At 41.5% G+C, this 18225-nt stretch overlaps 1 protein-coding gene across 1 annotated transcript in view; it reads right to left on the bottom strand.

The window, feature by feature from the left end:
- Positions 1 to 18225, bottom strand: part of ROCK1 (Rho associated coiled-coil containing protein kinase 1) — a 125552-nt gene that overhangs the window by 44098 nt on the left and 63229 nt on the right. The window contains exons 10-16 of the mRNA XM_066623169.1: positions 16234 to 16393; positions 14370 to 14436; positions 13715 to 13803; positions 11590 to 11638; positions 3767 to 3902; positions 3494 to 3585; positions 3126 to 3372 (exon numbers count right to left, since the gene is read on the bottom strand). Coding sequence (XP_066479266.1) covers positions 3126 to 3372; positions 3494 to 3585; positions 3767 to 3902; positions 11590 to 11638; positions 13715 to 13803; positions 14370 to 14436; positions 16234 to 16393 — 840 coding nt within the window. The remainder of the gene's footprint in view (positions 1 to 3125; positions 3373 to 3493; positions 3586 to 3766; positions 3903 to 11589; positions 11639 to 13714; positions 13804 to 14369; positions 14437 to 16233; positions 16394 to 18225) is intronic.

Raw genomic sequence — 18225 nt, 5'->3', positions numbered from 1 at the left:
TGAACCTGCACACCCTGTGAGAAGGAGGCAAAGGAGGGTGTGTGACCCTGTACCCCTATGGGGGAACAAGGGAGGTTTGTGAGCTTGGCAAGTGGGAGAAGTGAGCAAGGCGAGTAAGCTTGGTGAGTGGGAGAAGAGGGTGTGGTGCATGCACCATAGTAGGATTGGTTTAGGTGTTGGGGAAGGTGTTTTAGAGGCCTGATGACCTAGACCAGTGGTTCTCAAACTATGAGCTGTCACTCCCTGGGGAGCCACAGAAACTAGCCATGGAAGTCAATGAATCCTTGTGAAAAACCCACTGCCCTATAAAGCCCATTATAGCCCTAATGGGGAACCATGGTCAATGACACCAATAGGTTAAGGGAGCCGCCAGCTGAAAAAGTTTGGGAAACACTTACCTAGACCCATCACGTTGATGGGTTGTATTCTGCAGACCAGAATACAGCCTTTCCTTGTGTGTTCCCCCCATGGTTGTTCCTTCATTGTGTAATCTTTGGAGTGGAATTTCCAATGTCAGGCTCAGTGCATATGATAGGATAAAATCTGAGCAGGTGCATTATAGATTGAGGTGCCTTGCTGATAACATATCTCATTGACAGGAACAATGCCATTATCAGTAGAGTAGTAGGCTACAGAAGATATGGCAGTGGGGAGAAGGCAGGCCATTCTAGGGAAAGGAGGGTCCACCACAGACAGACCATCTTTCCAGCTTTTCCTCCAGGTCTCTGACATCTTCCCTGAGGTCTAAAACTACTGCTCCCGATTGTCAATCAGTGAATAAAAAAAAACCTGCCTCATCTGAGATTTAATCCTGGATGAGCATGCTGATCTAACATGTATTATGGAGGGTTCAACCGTCTCCTGTGTTGTTAAACATCTACATGAAACCATTAGGAGAGGTCATTCAGGGGTTTTGAGTTGGGTGCAATCAATATGCTGATGACACTCAGCTCTCTCTCCCTACTTTCCCCCAGATACCAGGGTGGCTGTCATGTTCCTGGAGTGCTGCCTGGAGAAGGTTGGGATTTAGAGGAGGGCTAACAAATTGAAACTAAACCTGGACAAGACAGCAGGCCTCCTGGTTAAGAAATCCACAATGCAGGTACTGTATTATCGCCCTTCTCTGAACAGGGTTGCATTCCCCCTGAAAAAGCAGGTCCATAGCTGCTCCTAGATGTCCAGGTGCCAGCTGTGGCCAGGGGTGCCTTTGTCCAGCTTTGGCTGGTGCACCAGCTACAGCCATACCTGCCTCTGCTGGGTCTGACCATGGTGGTCCATGCCATGGTAACATCACGATTGGACTACTGTAATGCATTCTGTGCGAGGTTGCCCTTGAATACGGTCCGGAAGGTACAGCTAGTGCAGAATGCAGTGGCTGGTGTGGTTGCTGGATGCTGAGGGTTTGACTCTGTCAGACCATTGTTTCAGTGTCTGAACTGGCTGCTGTTTCGTTTCCAGGCCCAACTCAAGGTGTTGGTTTTGATCTTTAAAGCACTTTATGTCTAGGGACCAGCATATTTGAAAGACACCTCCTTCTGTATAACCTGGCCTGCTTTCTTCATCTGAGAGGGTCCTTCTGGTGGTGGTGGTAAGAAACAGAGCCTTCTTGGTAGTGACACCTGTTCTATGGAATTCCTTCCCTTTGTGTTGGTTTCAGAGTTGAATATGGATTCAGAGACCATAGAGGGACTAACAACCCTGTAATGCTTATCGGGATGCTTCCTAAATGGTTGTTGCCCTCTCTCTGGCAACTGACAGTCTGCAATGATAGCATTTCTTGTACCACCATCTTAATCCAGGCTAGTATTTGTGATTGCACTTCTGGGGTGAATATGTTTTGCTCCTGCCTGGAAGTGTCCTCCCCTGCTGACATAACGCAGTTTGACTTCCCCTTCCAGAAGAGGTCACCCTGGTAACCAGCTCCGCCCACTGTTCAGATCAACACTCACTTACAGCTGGAACTTCAAGATGGCACCTGCTGGTCTCCAAAGATTCTGAAACAATTTCAGCAGTTATCGTCTACCTTTGGGCACGCCTGGTAAGCAGTAAGGGTCCTGCTTTGTCACACCCAAGGACACAGGAGAAAAAATCCTGGATTGACTGGGAGGCCTGTCAGCTTCCTACTGGCTATCTACTGCCACTATGAAAATGCACAGGTAAGCCAAGCCCTCCTGGGTGCAGTGTGCCACAGTGCAGCAAAGCCCATGACAGTGAGGCAAAGTGAACCTCATTGACCTTCGCTGCAGAAGTGCTGGACAGACTTGGGTGTTGAGGCACAGAGGAACTTGCCTCTGTTACATGAATAGATGCATTTGAGCTCTTTACTGCCAATGCGGTCACCCCAGGGAGTCAATGCTGAATCCTCCCTCTTTCCTGTTTAGGGCCCATCTGTGAGACAAGAGGTTAGAGGAGAAAGAAACTAAAAAAACTGAAGCGCCTGTGCTACAACCCAGCAGTTTACGTCTGTTCACTTGGTGAGGTAGGGCTGGACTGGGATAGCAGTCAGCCCTCTGCACAGAGGAGAAGTCATTAAACAGCTCACCCTACCTTGTGCTGGTGCAAGGGTTTTTCCATATAGTCAGGAATGCCCTTCCTCTACCACGGAACTATTTTTTCTTTAGAAGCCTTCCGGAGAGGCCTGAAGAGCTTCTTATTTTGAAAAGCTTTCAGAACCCAGTAGGGCTTTTAAGGGTATGCAAACTGGTTGCAGATTGGTATATGCTGATTTTTTAATAATTATTTAATGTTTTTAGAACTGATGGTTTTTATAGCTGCTGCCTGCTATTGGCTGGCTTTAATTTATGCATTTTATACATTTTTAATTTATATGTATTTTAATGTGCTGGTTGCCCTTCAGGGAGAAAGGCAGGATATAAATCAAGTAAATAGAAAAAAACAGTACATAGGCATACTGGTGGTTTGGGTGTAAAGTGAGAACATATATCTGCAATACTTTGATTGAAGGTCAAAAACTTGTGAGAAGCTTAGGAGCCACAAATTTAAAAACACCCTTGTTATCTGTTACAAAAGAAACCAGAATGTTTTCAAAGTTTTCATAAAATGCTTAGAATAATTCTAACATTAAGTTATGAAAAATCAGCCTGGTATGGGGGGAGGGGATTTACCTTGTAGCTCTCCGATAATTTCTGATCCATGACTCCTATCCCTTCGCTCTACTTCCAATGCAGATTGCAGTTGATAATAATCTTTTTCTACTTGTAATTTTGTGCTCTCTAGAACTCTGCATCTTTCTTGAAGTTCCCTATTTAAAGATTCAAACTGACTTATTGATTTGCTCATTTCTGTATGACTTTTTCTCAATCTTGCTGCCGTATCTGACTCTGTCCTCAGTAAATCATTTGCCTCTTCAAGCTGTTATGGCAAGAGAAGAAAAATGTAACAGGGGGTTAGCATACAGTTAACATGTTCTATTACATTCGGATATATCCTAAGATGACACATTGAAAAGGAAACAAAACAGTAAATTACTTACTTGCTTTTGCAATTGAGTTATTTTCTCATTTGTAATGTGTGTGTGCTGACTAATTTTTTTTAAGTCTTCCAACTGATCTTTTAATGTCGACACTAGATGCAAAGAAGAACATTAAATAAGACATAATTGCCACACCACTAGAAAAAAGCAAGTAACCATACCAAGGCATGTATAAATCAAGCATGATCCAGTCATGCTATTGTTAAGATTTTCACACATTGTGAGTCAATTCTACAGTGGTACAAAATTAAAGCACAGGGCAAATACACTCACCTTCATTCTCTACATTCCGGCGTTTCTCATTCTCCTGTTCGACTTTCCTTTGATATTCATTTATTCTGTGTTGCAACAGCATATTCTCCTTTTCAACCTGAGCCACAGTTGATTCCATGTTTTTTCTCTGACTCCCCTGTTATAAACATTGCCATTAAATTTTCATTAAAAAATAATTGTTGGTAGGCAAAGACTACTAGAACAAAATTAAAGTTCTATAGGGACTAATCATTAGCATGATGCTCATCTCTGATTAAATTGGTTTATTACAAATTATTTTATTTAGAAAATTTATAAACAATCACATGAATGTTCTAAATAAGGACATTTATGCAATCCATAACCAAGTGTTTTTCAATATAACAGGTTGGAAAGGTTATGTCCAGGAGTATGGCTGGACAAGAAAATAAGCTCCTTGATATTGTGCAGTTCTAGTGCAGAACGCGGCAGCCCATGTGGTTGCTGGGGCTCGTTGGTTCGACTCAGTCGGGCTACTGCTTCGGCAGATACACTGGCTGCCAATTTGTTTCTGAGCTGAATTCAAAGTGCTAGTTTTGACTTTTAAAGTCCTATAAGGCTTGGGTCCAGGGTATTTGAGGGATTGCCTGCTTCCATATAATCCAACCCGTCCTCTCAGGTCATCAGAGGGGGCCTTTCTGACTGTGCCGCCACTAGCGTAGGTGAGGTGGATGGCAGCAAGAAAGAGAGCCTTCTCAGTGGTGGCTCCCCATTTGTGGAACTACTTCCCCCTGGAATTGAGAACAGCTCCCTCTTTAGAGTCCTTTCTGCAGGGGCTTAAGACCTTTTTATTTAGGGAGGCCTTTTATGCTGACACCAGGGAGCATGGCACTTTTTGAATGGATTTTAATTTGGGTTCCAGCTTTTTATTGTGTTTTGTTGTTTATAATGTGTTTTATATATGTATATTTTATGTTTTTAATTGTGAGCCACCTTGAGTATCTTTCATTGGATAGAAAGATGGGATATAAATCTCTTATATAAATAAATAAAATATTACAACAGCCAGAGAGCCCACACATGCACACACACTTGTTAAACTCTCCCTGCTCTTAGTGGTGGCAGTAGAAGAGCTCAGGCATTTCAGTTGCTAAAATGAATGAAATGACCTGAAGAAGCTCAGGCACAAGCCTCTCTATGTATCTTACTGTCAAGGTGTCAAGAGAACATATTTTGGGGCAAAAGAATTGGGTTCATTCTGCATTGTCCACTGCCGTGCCATGGGACAGTTGGAAACAAAATTCATGTTACACACCCAGGAAGCAGGAAAGGGATGAGAGAAGCAGGGAGATTTCTAAGAAAGAAGAACTTTGGGTGGGGGAATAGCAGTTGGAATGTTGGGAAAGAACTGTTTAAAAAGAGGCAGTTGGAACAAATGTGGAGGAGACAGACAGTTGCTTCGAGGAAAAAACTGCTGCAGAGGCTTGGGAAGGACCAAGGAACAGGAGATTTGAGTTTACCTGTGAATTCTCCTTCTTGGTGGCTTCCATGACAGCATCAGTCCTTGTCATCTGGGAAGCTCCTCCCTCTCAGGCAGGCAGGTCAGGTTACAAAGTCTTCCTGAGGGGAGGAGTTCCCTTGATTCCCCAGACTGACCTTGTCTCTAGGCACACTAGGTTGGGTTTTTTCTTAGTCTTTTATCTGACCTTCAAAACTGGTTTTTTTCTGGAGTTTTGGCCCCTTCTCTTATTTTTAAACAAGCTGTGAGGGAAAGGATTGCTGCAGTTCTGCCTTAAGAAGCTCCCTGACTGCCATCCTTGTTGGGGCAGGAAATGAAGTTGCTTCTGAGGGTTGCTGAGCAGATTCTTGGGAATGGCTGTGGTACATGAGAAGCATTCCATGAAGACCATCTGGAACACCCCACCAAGGAGCAAACCTCCTGTAGAATATACATTAATACCTACCTCACTGTTGTAAAGTTTATAGTAAAATTCTTCAGAAGAAATCCCACAGTGTCAATGCTGTTTGAGGGGAACCAAGTGCGAACCTGACAAGTCCAGTTGCTAAAGAAATTGGCCATGGTAATGTTACCAAGCAAGAAAAGAGGGGCTCAGCACCCCTTTTGCACTACCTGGTGGCAGTGCTGGGATTGTGTAAGGGAACATCTTCCCATCACCTTAATGGGTACAGTTGGTGTTGAAGTCTAGAGCCCAGTATAATTAGCAAGGGTTACAGCAGTGGATATAGAGGTTCCTGGATCATTGGATGTGCTGGCTGAGACTGCAGCAGCTACATCTGAAAATGGAATAGATGGAGTAGAGAATGCTATGGCAGGGCATGGATGGTGTTACCACATTACCTTTTTATGAGGAAATGAAGCGTTGGTATTGGGAAACTATGGAAAGATGGTGGAAGGAGGTTGAAGTGAAGAAAACAGAACAGAAGTTAATCAGAGAAGGAGGCTTTAATGAATTTTCCAAGTGCAAAAGAGGATAGGAAACAAGGAATGAAGCAACAGCTGGTTGTGCAATGGAAGGAGGCACAGTACAGGTCCTCAGGGAGAAGTTATGGATGGAGGATGTGACAGACAAAAGACAGGGACGAGACATTTGGAGTCTATAAAGAAAGAATGGAAATCTGAGCAGGAAGAAGACAACTGGAATGATGACAGAGATCGAGAGAGGTAAGAGAGTGGAGTACCTTCTACAGCAAACCCAAGTAATGCAGAAACAAATTGAAGAGTTTGGGAGAGAGAGAACAGGATGAAATTTATGCAGGTAGAGAAACGAGTATATGGAGAAAACTCCAAAGTTCCAAAAGGAAGAGAAGCAGTAATACATATATGTCCCCAAATCTGCAGGGGTGCGGTTCCAGAACACTCCTCCCAGTTAAGTGAAACCGTGAATATGGGCAAACACCTTATATGACATTAAAAATGTCATTTCCTGTTTTTCGGAAAGCTTGGAAGTGATGTTTTTGTTGCCTTATAAGGCATTATGAGGCCAGGGGAAGCCCCTGGGCCTCCCAAGGCATTAAAAGCGTTTTTTCCGGATTTTCCAAAAACCCAGCAGTCATGAGTTTTTCCCTCTAAGGCTCAGTCTGAACTCAGTAGAAGATGTGAACAGATGTCCGCAGCCTCTGCTTTGCTCAGAAGACCATTCAGAGAATATCCTCCCCTGCCTCCAGAGGGGGCAAGCATGGGGGAGAGACTCCACAGACCTGATCCACAGATAAGTGAATCTGTCGATATGGAATCTGTGGATATGAGGGCCTCCCTGTATTGCTCAGAAATTGAGGAGAGAGGATTTTACTCATTTACAAAGAACCCCAGATGAGGAATATGGATTTAGAAATGTACCCTGTGATTACAGAGGGGGCAGAGTGAACTGGAGATGTTCACCAAAGATGGCAGCCCTAGCATCTTTAAAAGAGGAAGGAACTGGAGGAGAGAATTTGAGCCAGTGATTGATGATTTTAGAAGGCTAACTAGGACAGGGGTAAGCTGTGAGCCTGTCCTATGTGTAAGGACAGAATATAGTAGAGAAGAAGGAAATGTGGAAGAAGAAAGATGACGTATGAGAACTCTGTTCCCCAAGTTGGAGCTAAATATCTTGGAAAGGAAACTGGAACTGAATTAATTCTCCCAAAGGGGGTGAATTATGTACATCAGCCTTTTGGAATGGTAGTAAGAGAAACAGAATTAATTTCCCCAGAACAATCTTACAGGAAGCAAAGGCAACAGGTGGTAGGCACAGCAGGTCAGTTGCAGGTGACACAAATTCAATCGGAATTCAAAACAGCAAATAAGCCTCATGCCAGGAAGTCGGCAAAGAAGAGGACACGTAAGCCTGGTGGAGAATACACTGAATGGTGGCCCGTGGGTAGAATACACTGAATGGTGGCAAGTGGGTAGAGTCCCTATGGAAAATGAGGTAGGTATCTTCTTCTTCAGTCCTTTGCTGGGCTTTGGAGAACAGGATGACCTCTCAGCCAATACACTGTTGTAGGTGCCACTGAGATCTGCATTTCATCCATGACACACTTCCATACTTGGTGATTGCTGGAAATATTTCTTGCCTTGTCAATGGTCAAACACTGGTTCCTTAGGTCTTCCTCAATGTGTTTGAGCCACGTTTTCTTTGGTGCTGCCTGCTAAACCCTCCTGTAGGGAGGTTGCTCTCACCAGAGGAGCTTGTGTGGCAGCCAGCTAGTGTTCATTCTGCAGACGTGACCAAACCACCACAGTCTGCGTTTTTGAATTTGTTCTTCAACTGATGATTGAGGATTGCACCATATCCAAATTGTCTCATTACGATGTCACTCAAGAAGAGAGACACCCAGGATCTGTCTCAAGCATCACATTTGGAAGACCTCAAACTTGTTCATGTCTGATCTGAGCAGAGTCCAAGTTTTCGATCCATATAGGAGAACTGGCAAGACCAGTACTCGGACGAGGCAAATTTTAGTCTTGATGGAGATATTGGTCTTCTTCTAGAGACACCATTTCAGCTAGGTAAATGCTACAGTTGCCTGGTCAGTGATGGACACACCTTTTTTCTTCTGTACCAGTGATCCCAGGAACTTGAATACTTGAACCTGCTCAATTTGGACTCCACTGAGGTAAACGTTGGTCTGTGATCCATTTGTGGTCATAACTTTGGACTTAACCACACTGATTCTTAAGCTGTAGGACTGGGCGATGTGAATAATTTGCCAAATAATGTTGGTGGTCTCTGCATCTGTGTCGGCAAATATGACACTATCATCTGCAAACATCAAGTCCGTCAGGGAGCTGATTATGATATACTGAACGCTAAGCCTGTCCTTGAATTCCTCATAATGGTATCAATTATGATATTGAAAAGCAGGGGAGAAGCAACATCTCCATGGCAGACTCCAGTTCAGATGGGGAATTCATTGGATAGTTTGTTTTGGATCTGCACATTGCTAGCTGAGCCACTGTATGATGCTTGGATAAATTGGATGATCTTCAGCAGCATGTGCTCATTCTCAAATGCCTTCCACAGTGCGGGCCAGTGAACACAGTCAAATGCAAATTTGAAGTTAAGACAATGATTTGAAGTTAACCACACCTGATTCTTTTCTCCACCAATTGATGAAGGGTGAATATTTGGTCAACGCAGACCTGATGTGGCCTGAATCCTGCCTGCTCTTCTCGGTTGGTCTGTTCATGTTGTTTCTGGAGCCTTGATTGTATCATCTTCATAAACACATTGCTGATGATTTAAAGGAGGTTGATGCCATGGTAGTTCTTGCATTCTCAGCTATTGCCTTTTTCATGATTGAAACGATGATGGTTTTTATCCATGCTAGTGAGATGCATTCCGAGTGCCAGATGCATGTCAGGAGGAAGCAGAACCTTTGCAGCAGGATGTCTCCCCCAGCTTTGATAATTTCAGCAGTGACTTGGTCCACTCCACAAAATTAGAAGAGAGTGCTAATGATCCAATAGCTGCAGTCTCCTCCATCTTCTCCTTCTCTTCGGCACCTAGCAAAGCAGTCAGTGTCAACATAACCCCTTCTTTCCCAGAAGTCTTCTTTCCAACTTCACTCACGTTTTCCTGGCCCACAACATGAGTCTTAGAAGCAACAATTCTATTCCTGAAAATGTTCTCATAATAAAATTCTGGTTGCCTCTCAGCTAGATCTGCCTTGGATATCCATGTGGTTGCTTGCCTGAGTTCCCTGGTTTCCCAGTTCTAGTCACAGTGGCAGGGTGACCACCCTCCTCCTTTTGCAGCCGGGTTTGGGACCGTCCTTGATGGAGTTACCGCATCTGGGGCAGCCAATGTGCCAGCATCAGGGATCCAGGGTGCTGGTGAGAAATGGACTACTGGCCAAAAACACAGAACTCATGACAGTGAAACTGGAAATTCGCACTGCTGTATGGAATGTGCGAACTGGACACCATGTTGGACAAAAGGAAATCATCGCCATGGAACTGTTGAACTGCAAAATCTCAATCGCTGCAGTATCCCAACTATGCCTCACTGGATCTGGTACACAGACCATCCCACTCACTAATGATCAATGAAACAGTGACACTATTCTATTCCAGTACCCTCACAAACACCAGAGTATGTGCACAATCCATCTGGCAAAGACTCAGCCATCCTGAACTACATTCAGATCAACTCTCAATTCCAATCTAAAGATGTACATGCAGTGAGGGGTCTGACTGTGAATCTGATCACTACCTCGTTTGTGCTAAAGTACAGCTGTAACTACAGCAGACAAAATGCAGGGCACCCCCACCAGTCAAACTGAACTGGGCAAGTCTGAGGAATTCAGCACTCAGACAAGAATTCCTGATTGCCCTATCCAACAAAGTCTTAACACTCAAATCACTGAATGATGTTGATGCAGAAGAAAAGTAGATATTGGATGGAATCCATCCTAGAATGTGTCGCCCCTCTGTTTCCATCCATCTGCTGTCGGACACAGCTCTGGATTTCAGATGAGTGTCTGGATCTGGTAGATAAACGGAAACAAGTCAAACACATCAACTCAAAAAGTACCAGAAACTGAACAAAGTGGTCAGACAGAAGATGAAGGTGGAATGGGAAGCCTACTAGAATAGCTTTGCAGTCAATATGGAAGAGGTAGTATCCAGGCAGAGTACCAGACTCTGCATCAGACCCTCAGGAGACTGAATGGTAAAGCCTAGTTGACAAGCGTAAATATAAAGAAAGTGGATGGCACCTTCGTGAGCTCTCCTGGTGAACACCAGCAGCAGTAGAAAAGAACTCTTCAAACTATATAACCACATCGCATCCCAGGGACCACCATCCACCAACCTGTCTGATAATCTATTCCCTCAATAATAAGCCAAAGATTGGTGAAGTGAAGAGTGCTTTAAGTTCGTTCTTCAATGGAAAGGTGCCGAGGTATAAAAGTACCCCCTCAAGGGCTTAGTGAGTCAAAACGAAGCAAAGAAGTGTACCCCAACTCCTTATTTGCCTCTTGTAAACCAGGCTGAGGAAGAAGATCCAGTTTCGGATGATTATGATTTGCCTGGACTTTTCTTAGTATAATCTGAAGTAAAGGACTCCCCAGAAGAATTGTTTCCTGATGTGGATGATCCATCAAAGTCTTTTGTATGGTACACTGAATTAAAAAACTTTTACATGAATTATTTCCTTAAGGTTTTGAAAGAACTGATCTCCATGAAAAGCAAGGTAGAGGAAGTCAGTTTACTTCTAAAGATAAGTGGATTAAAAAACAACTGAAATCGTTAGAGCAAGTAATCAATAAGAAACTGCGTATTTCTGCTATACACAAGGATTTGAAAGACACGGAGGCTAATAAGAGAGAAGAATCAGAACAATACAGTAAATTGGATCAGGATCTTAATAAAGGGAAGGCTATGGTTGAAAAATTGGACAGAAAATATTATGAACTAAAAAAAAAAAGATGAATTGCAGAGTGAGAGAAATTACTTGTAAAGAGAAGAGAATGAAGAACAGCAAGCTCCTGCTACAAAACAAGAGGACTTGGAAAAGAAACAAAAGCTTCCAAGTGAAAAAAGGGAGTTCAGCACCCCTTTCACATTACATAAGGTTAAGCAGATCTATCATGCCAAACTTCCCTTGCCTCACTTTCCAAGAAGCAGAAACAACCTCCAGCCAATACCCCTAAGCCTATAAGCAAGAAGGCATAATCCCAGAGGAAGAGCACACAGTTTTGCTGAACATGTTGATTAGACTCCTTTGAAATTCTACTTTTCTATAAAACATACACAGCAATAAGGGCACTCCCAACTAATCATATTTAGTACAGTGTAAAAATGTTATATGTAAATATATTTCTAAAAGAGTTTTAAAAAGGACAATTCCAACACTTACCTCTTCATCTAATTCCTTCATTATCTTGTCTAGTTTAATGTTTGAAGTTCTAGAAAAACAAGAGAATATGATAACTGACCCTTATTTTTTGTTTTTGGATTAATATTTTTCAGCTACTCAGAGACACAGGCCTAACCAAAATCTCAAGTACTTGGACAAGACGAGACAAAGAGCTATAGTAGTGGCCATTGTTTGTTGCTAGTGTTATTCAATTCCCTATTTGTGATCTGAAAAAGTGTAACAAACTAACAGGCACATTACGCAAAACTGTTAGTGTTTCAACTCTGGGTACAGTATATAACTTCAAATGCAAAGCTACCCTACTAGACACACAGGATATCCATGTACTTAATGACTAGAAACAAAAGCTAACTGATGGCGCAATCATAATTTTACCTTACGTCAGTGCAATGGCCTAGGGTGGCACAAACACGTTGTAAAGCACATCTGTAGCACCCAGTGAGTAGTCTGTGCTGGTGGAAAGCCTGCACCATCCTACTGGTGATGAATCCAGATGGTACGCCTGACAGATCAGGTAAGCTTCTACCAGACAGCAAGGGGGGGAGGAAAGAGGAGGAAGAGGGGTATAACAGGGCAGAGTGGGGGCTGTTCAGGCCTACGAGGAGACGGGATCGGAGGTACTGGCCTATACCATATGCTATTCCCCTCCTGGGCTTAGAAGCTCAACACAGGGCTTTTCGGACATGCACCAACGATTTGCACAGACTGGAGCTCAACAAGGAGTAAAGGAACAAATGTTAGGGCTGGTGTCTACAGTCTATTTGAAACTGCCACTAGAAATATGAATTATATTGTCTCAATAAACATACGGACTAGACAAGGACCTAAGTCAGGGGTGTCAAACATAAGGCCCACAAGCTGGATGCAGCCTGCAGATGCCCTTTATCCAGCTCTTGGGCTCTCCTAGCAGCTTCTCTCAGCAGCTGAGCTATGCTGAGATGCTAAAAGATCTTGAAAATACAAACAAGATGTGTGTATTTTCTTTTCTGTCATTTGCTGCTTTCTTAAGTGAGAAAAAAGTGCTTACTTTTGGTCATCACCTGCTTAATGACATCATTTCCGGCCCTCAGCAGGCATCATGAATGGTATTCGGTCCACTCTACAAAACAAGTTTTGACACCCCTGACCTAAATATACTCTGAGAAGGAACAGAATGAGTTTGAAGAGGTATGACAGACTCAAGAGGACTTCTCACCGCACTAGAAATTTACAATCCAATCAGAGCTTAGCTCCCCTGGATCCCTTTGGGGAGAAGGGCGGGATAGAAATAAAGTTTTTATTAACACTTTCCCTTTTCTGGACTCCAGGCGTATTGTTATCAAATTCCATAAGGAGTTCAATATTGTTATCTATTTCCATAAAGAGTCCGCTTTTCTCAATGACAGCAAGCAAAAATATCCCAAGTGCCACCATCAATGCTTCCTAGTAGTCCTTTCACAATTGTTACCCATCCAATTGCCTCAGTATTGCCCCCTAGTGCCAGATACCCAACTACTTGCTAAAGAAATGGACTCTTCTCAATTCCTGTGAGTGGGGTGGCAGGGGGCAGAGAGAAATAATACAATTATGCTATCAAGTATGTGAACATTCCTAAGATGGTGAGCCTCTTGCTGGACCATTTAATGCACTTTTGATTCATAGTAAGTGTTAAACACAACTATAATCCACCAATAAAAAGATATGAAACTCATGTACAGTGGACCATCAGTATCTGTGGTTCCCATGGATACTCAAGTTCCTATATAATTACATAGCACATAAAAATGGTAGGCTATAAACCCAGAGGTGGCCTGTCTGAGTGACAGGCTAAATGGCTGCTTCCATGCCAAAGCATCTCCGGACTGTAGGGAGCTTTTGGGTGAGATGCTGACAGAGGCAGATAGAAAAGGACAGTGAGCCAGAGCCTGCAGCCACACATTCTAAGGGCAGCACTGGCAGCTAGGGAGAAGGAAAGGAAGGAGGAGGAAACAGGGATTTAAAAAAAACAAAACTATTTTCAATCCGTGGTTGGTTAAATCTGTGGGTACAGAGTCCCCAGATACTGCAAGTCCACTAAATTCTAAAAATAAAAATATTCTAAAATTCCAAGAATAAAATAGCAAACCTGAATTTTTGTTCCATTTCATCCTTCAGTTGCATTTCATTATGTAGCTGTTCTTCAAGCTCATAAACAGTTTTCTGCAAAGACTCCAGCTTTATAGATAAAAGGCAACAAGACATGCTTTACAGGAATTTTCAAGACTGGATCATGCTGCCTTATTAGCAGTCATTTAAAACTGTTGTACCTTCACAAATTATAATCAATATGTCTGCTTCTGAGGGCCCCCTATGCTCCCCACCAAGAAGTACAGGGAGCTAGAGATGGGAAAAAATGAGCAAAAACAGACCTCCCTTCACACAAATGAAAGATACATCTTGCAATAAAGTCCTGGGACTGTATGTTTCAAGGGGTCAACAAATGAACTAAAACAAATTTGTATCAGTGATACTGCAAGTTAAATGCACATATATTACCTTCTAAGGTTGTTTGCTTTTGGTATATTGCTAAAATGATAAACACATTTTGAAGAAGAAATGGCAGTGTTAATTTGTGAGCATCCTTACTTTTCAAATATATTCAAACAAAACGATCCATTATGAGAAAGAAGACTAATCTACAAAAATTTTAACTAACTGATTTCTTTTTAAAGATAAGCTACAAACAAAAGTGTTGTATTTTATTTTTATTTACTTTTTTCAGTGAATAAGGTAAAACATACCAAACTTTTATCCTCAATGGTGTTTGTTCTGTTGTCGTTAGAGTTCGCTGTATTGCTGGATAAATACCTGCAAACAATTTTCAACAATTAAAAAAACTCAAACAGAAATAAAAATTAATGGGTTTTCAAAGCAAAATGATTACATAAGCACATTGAAATGTGTGACATGTTCGGGGGGAAAAACTGGAGTAGGCAGCAAAATGCACAGAAAATGTGTACTTCTTAGGCCCAAATCCTAACCAACTTTCCAGCACTGACACAACTCATGGGGCATGTGCTGCATCCTGCAGTTGGGTACAGTCATGGTGTCCTCCTCAAGGTAAAGGAATGTTTGATCCCTTACCTCAGAGTTGTGTTGCCTTAACCTCAGTGCTGGAAAGTTGGTTAGAATTGTGCCCTTAGCTAGCTAAAGGAAAAATATTGCTCTGTCCTGCAGTATTAATAATCAGCTAACAAAATTTTATGCTTTACATGTGTAGTGTCAGTATCACACAATTTTCTGAAAAAAATATTTAGACTTTTATCCTACATTTTGCTGAATTTATGGAAGAATTTATTTTACACTATAACACAGAATAAAAACCAATCTATAGAGAAGTTCAAAAACCATTTAAAACATGAGAGTACTGTCTTTTTTGAATATTTATTTCTCAAATTTTCATGTCCATTGCCTTTTTTGACTTAATTCACATATTTCAGGTATAGAAAAAATATATGTCATGGATGTTTTTGTGGAATCCTTGTCAGTGGACCTCAACTAGGAGATTTATATCAACTGAAAAAAATTTCAGGTGTCCGCATATACCTGAAAAATGTTGCATTTTTGCAACTTTGAGAAATAGGGTTACCTAAAGTCCCATTGACTTGTATTATAGCTGTCAAAGAATGATGCTTTGATTGACTTTGGAACATTACAGTTGCAAAAAAAAAAAAAAGATTTGCACATATTCCTATGCCTGCCAACCCAGTAGTAGGCTCCATCGGTCAATAAGGCCTACTCCTTACACCCAGGAAAGCCTATTGGATTGCAACCTTATTAACTAAAACATAGGTTTTAGGGCTTGTGTGGTTGAAATCTTGTTTCACTATAGGTAGGTTTGCCAATGATTCAGTGGGTTGACTACTTGCTTGAGCCCAACCATACCAAGCTTTGTTGCTATTTGCAATACAGATGCTTCTCCCTGTATCTACGGGGGATCCATACTAGGTCCCTCCCACACAGATATGGAAACTGCAGATACTGGGGGACCCTATCTCCGTACCCCCATGCACCCATTAACGTTGTTTAGGTGCTCACCACTGCAGAAATGTTTCTTCCTTTTACAGCTCATCATAAGCATTCAAAGTTATAGCATGATGTCAGGTAGCCTGAATGTTTGGAGACTAAATCGAACATTAACAGAAAGAAGTTAACTTCCTGCATGTCACACTATAATGCTTTTAGCATCCTGTAAAAGGAAGAAATATTTTTACTTGGTGCTAGCGGTAAGCATCTACACTAAGTTAATGGGCACAAGGGGGAGCGGGGAGCCATATCTATGGATACCAGATCCACAGATACCGGGGACGCTTATATTAAACAGGCAAAATAAATTAGAGCAAGCTAGACTAAATAATCTGACCCAAAAAGTAGTAGTTATTTCAACAGCCTCACCTTATTCTTTAGTCAAGAAATGACAAAACCAGGAAGAAGTGATGTAATCAGATACAGGGATGCAAAACAAGAATCATTTAAATCCCAGGGAGGGAGGTATGCAAAATGTCAATATGCTCTTCACTACTCATAAGAAAAATACATATACTTTTAAATCTTGAATTTAAAATTCTGACAAGGCAATAACTTTATTATTACTTATGTACTTACTGATGGTTGCTGTAGTAAGTAAATCCAACAAAAGGTAGCTGGTTGCCAACAAATGCTTTTGGTATAGGAAATGTTTCTTCTTCTCCTTTATCTTCTTCCAAATCATCGAAGTTACTAGTGTCAATGTCACTACTTAAATCAGGGACAACAGGTGCTACAGCTGCCAGTAAAAACAAGTATAACTAAAAGGTCACTAGAGACACTCGCTCATAATTTGATCTCACAGATAAGTCGAGGGCAAGTTTTGAGTCAAAAATCATGGAATTTTCTATAACCCTTGAATAAGTTGGGGGGGGCGCTTAAACTTAGGGGGTGTCTGACTATAGCTTTGTATAACTTTATCCGAGGCCAGATCTTGAAAAATAACCTCCCAATAATTGTTACCCAAGAACTGTACAGTCTCTAATTTATTAAAAATATAGTAAAAGCATAAAGATACATTTTTATTCATTAACTTTTTAAATTCTGATCCTCACAACCTTTTTGTAAACATCAGAATAAGTTCACTGTAAACAACATACCAGTAGAATAGTGGTTCCAAGCCTGGGATACATGTAACCCCAGGGTTACTCGACAGGACTTTTAGGGGCACTTGAAAAAGAATTCTATAATGGCAAAAAAGGCAGGTTGTGCACCAGAATGCCTTGGAGGGCCACCAAGGGCTGTGAAAGCCCTACTAATAGCTAATTTTTGGTCATCAATTCATGTATGAATCAGTGATTGAAAACCAGCACAGTAAGAAAATTGAAACATAATATGGAAAGTGATCAATCATCAATAATTTCTCAGGACACTTCTGGTGCAAAACAGTAAAACGGCATTGTCTTCAGTTCTTCAAACAGATAAAAAGAGAAAATACTGTGATAATACATGAAGTATGGGTTTTCATAAAGAGGAAATGAGGACTTATATTACTATTACAAACACTTAGCTAAGGTTACGGAAATAGGCTGCCAAGGGCTATGCAAGTGAAAAAAAGATTGCAAACCACTGCAGGAAAACCATTAATCAAATCCTTCTTTTATGGTACCTGGTATGTTAAGTCAGAGGCTCTACATATAACATACAACTCATAACACATAATTGGGAGTGTGCAATTCAATTCACAGTGGAGAGACAAGCAACAAGAATGACTATAAGCAGGTGCAGTTGCACATAGTTGCAACCCTATTTACCCATTGCTTTCCATGGGTGTTATTCTTAAGTAATGATGTACTGATTTGTATACTAGGATTTTTTTTCAAATTGAAATGGGGATTACATCCTGTTTAAAAAAAACAGACTTCTGCCAAGTATTTGCAAAATGGAATGGGGCTGCAGCAAGGTCTGTTAAATAGAGAGAATGAGGCTTGCTTGATTTCAGTTGAAGCCTTGCTTTTTTCTCAGGAGGAGAATAAAAGGTTAACTTTGGCTGTAGCTTTGCCCTGGAGGGGTTGCCTTGAAGATTAACAGCCCTCTATCTGTGCATTGCTTCTCCCAGTGTCAGTGACCTGAGTTGCTTGAGAAGCCCTGACCCCTGAGTGACCTCACAGATAAGGTAAGTTGATGATCTAAGTTTGATTTATTGGCAGAAATTTCTCACCCTAGGTGATTATCTACGGTAATTAAAATGTGTTTTCTTAAAATTATAGTTGCAATGAGGCACAGGGACATTTAAAAGGCTTGTTCTACGTTATGCATCATATCACGTTGTAGCAGATAAAATTTCTATTATAAATTTTAAAATGCAGAAGAGTTGTAACATGAAACTGCAAAACTTTCTCCTCACTTTTCAGAGACACATGACCAACAGAAAACCTTATAAAAATTGGCGCTCAAGAAAAATCACTTTAGGCAAATAGTTTACTGTATTTATTTTAAACATTTATAATCTGTCTTATCTCCAAAGATTCAGGGCAGCTTACAAATAAAAATTAAAACAATACAATATTAAAACAGAATCAGCAACAATAGAATCCAGCCATACGCCTTATAAAGTGTCTTCAGATCAGT

Source organism: Tiliqua scincoides, chromosome 4 (assembly GCF_035046505.1).
Source record: "Tiliqua scincoides isolate rTilSci1 chromosome 4, rTilSci1.hap2, whole genome shotgun sequence".
Taxonomy (NCBI): Eukaryota; Metazoa; Chordata; class Lepidosauria; order Squamata; family Scincidae; genus Tiliqua; species Tiliqua scincoides.
The sequence above is the reverse complement of the archived record's forward strand: the minus strand, read 5'-3'. Positions and strand labels throughout refer to the sequence as shown.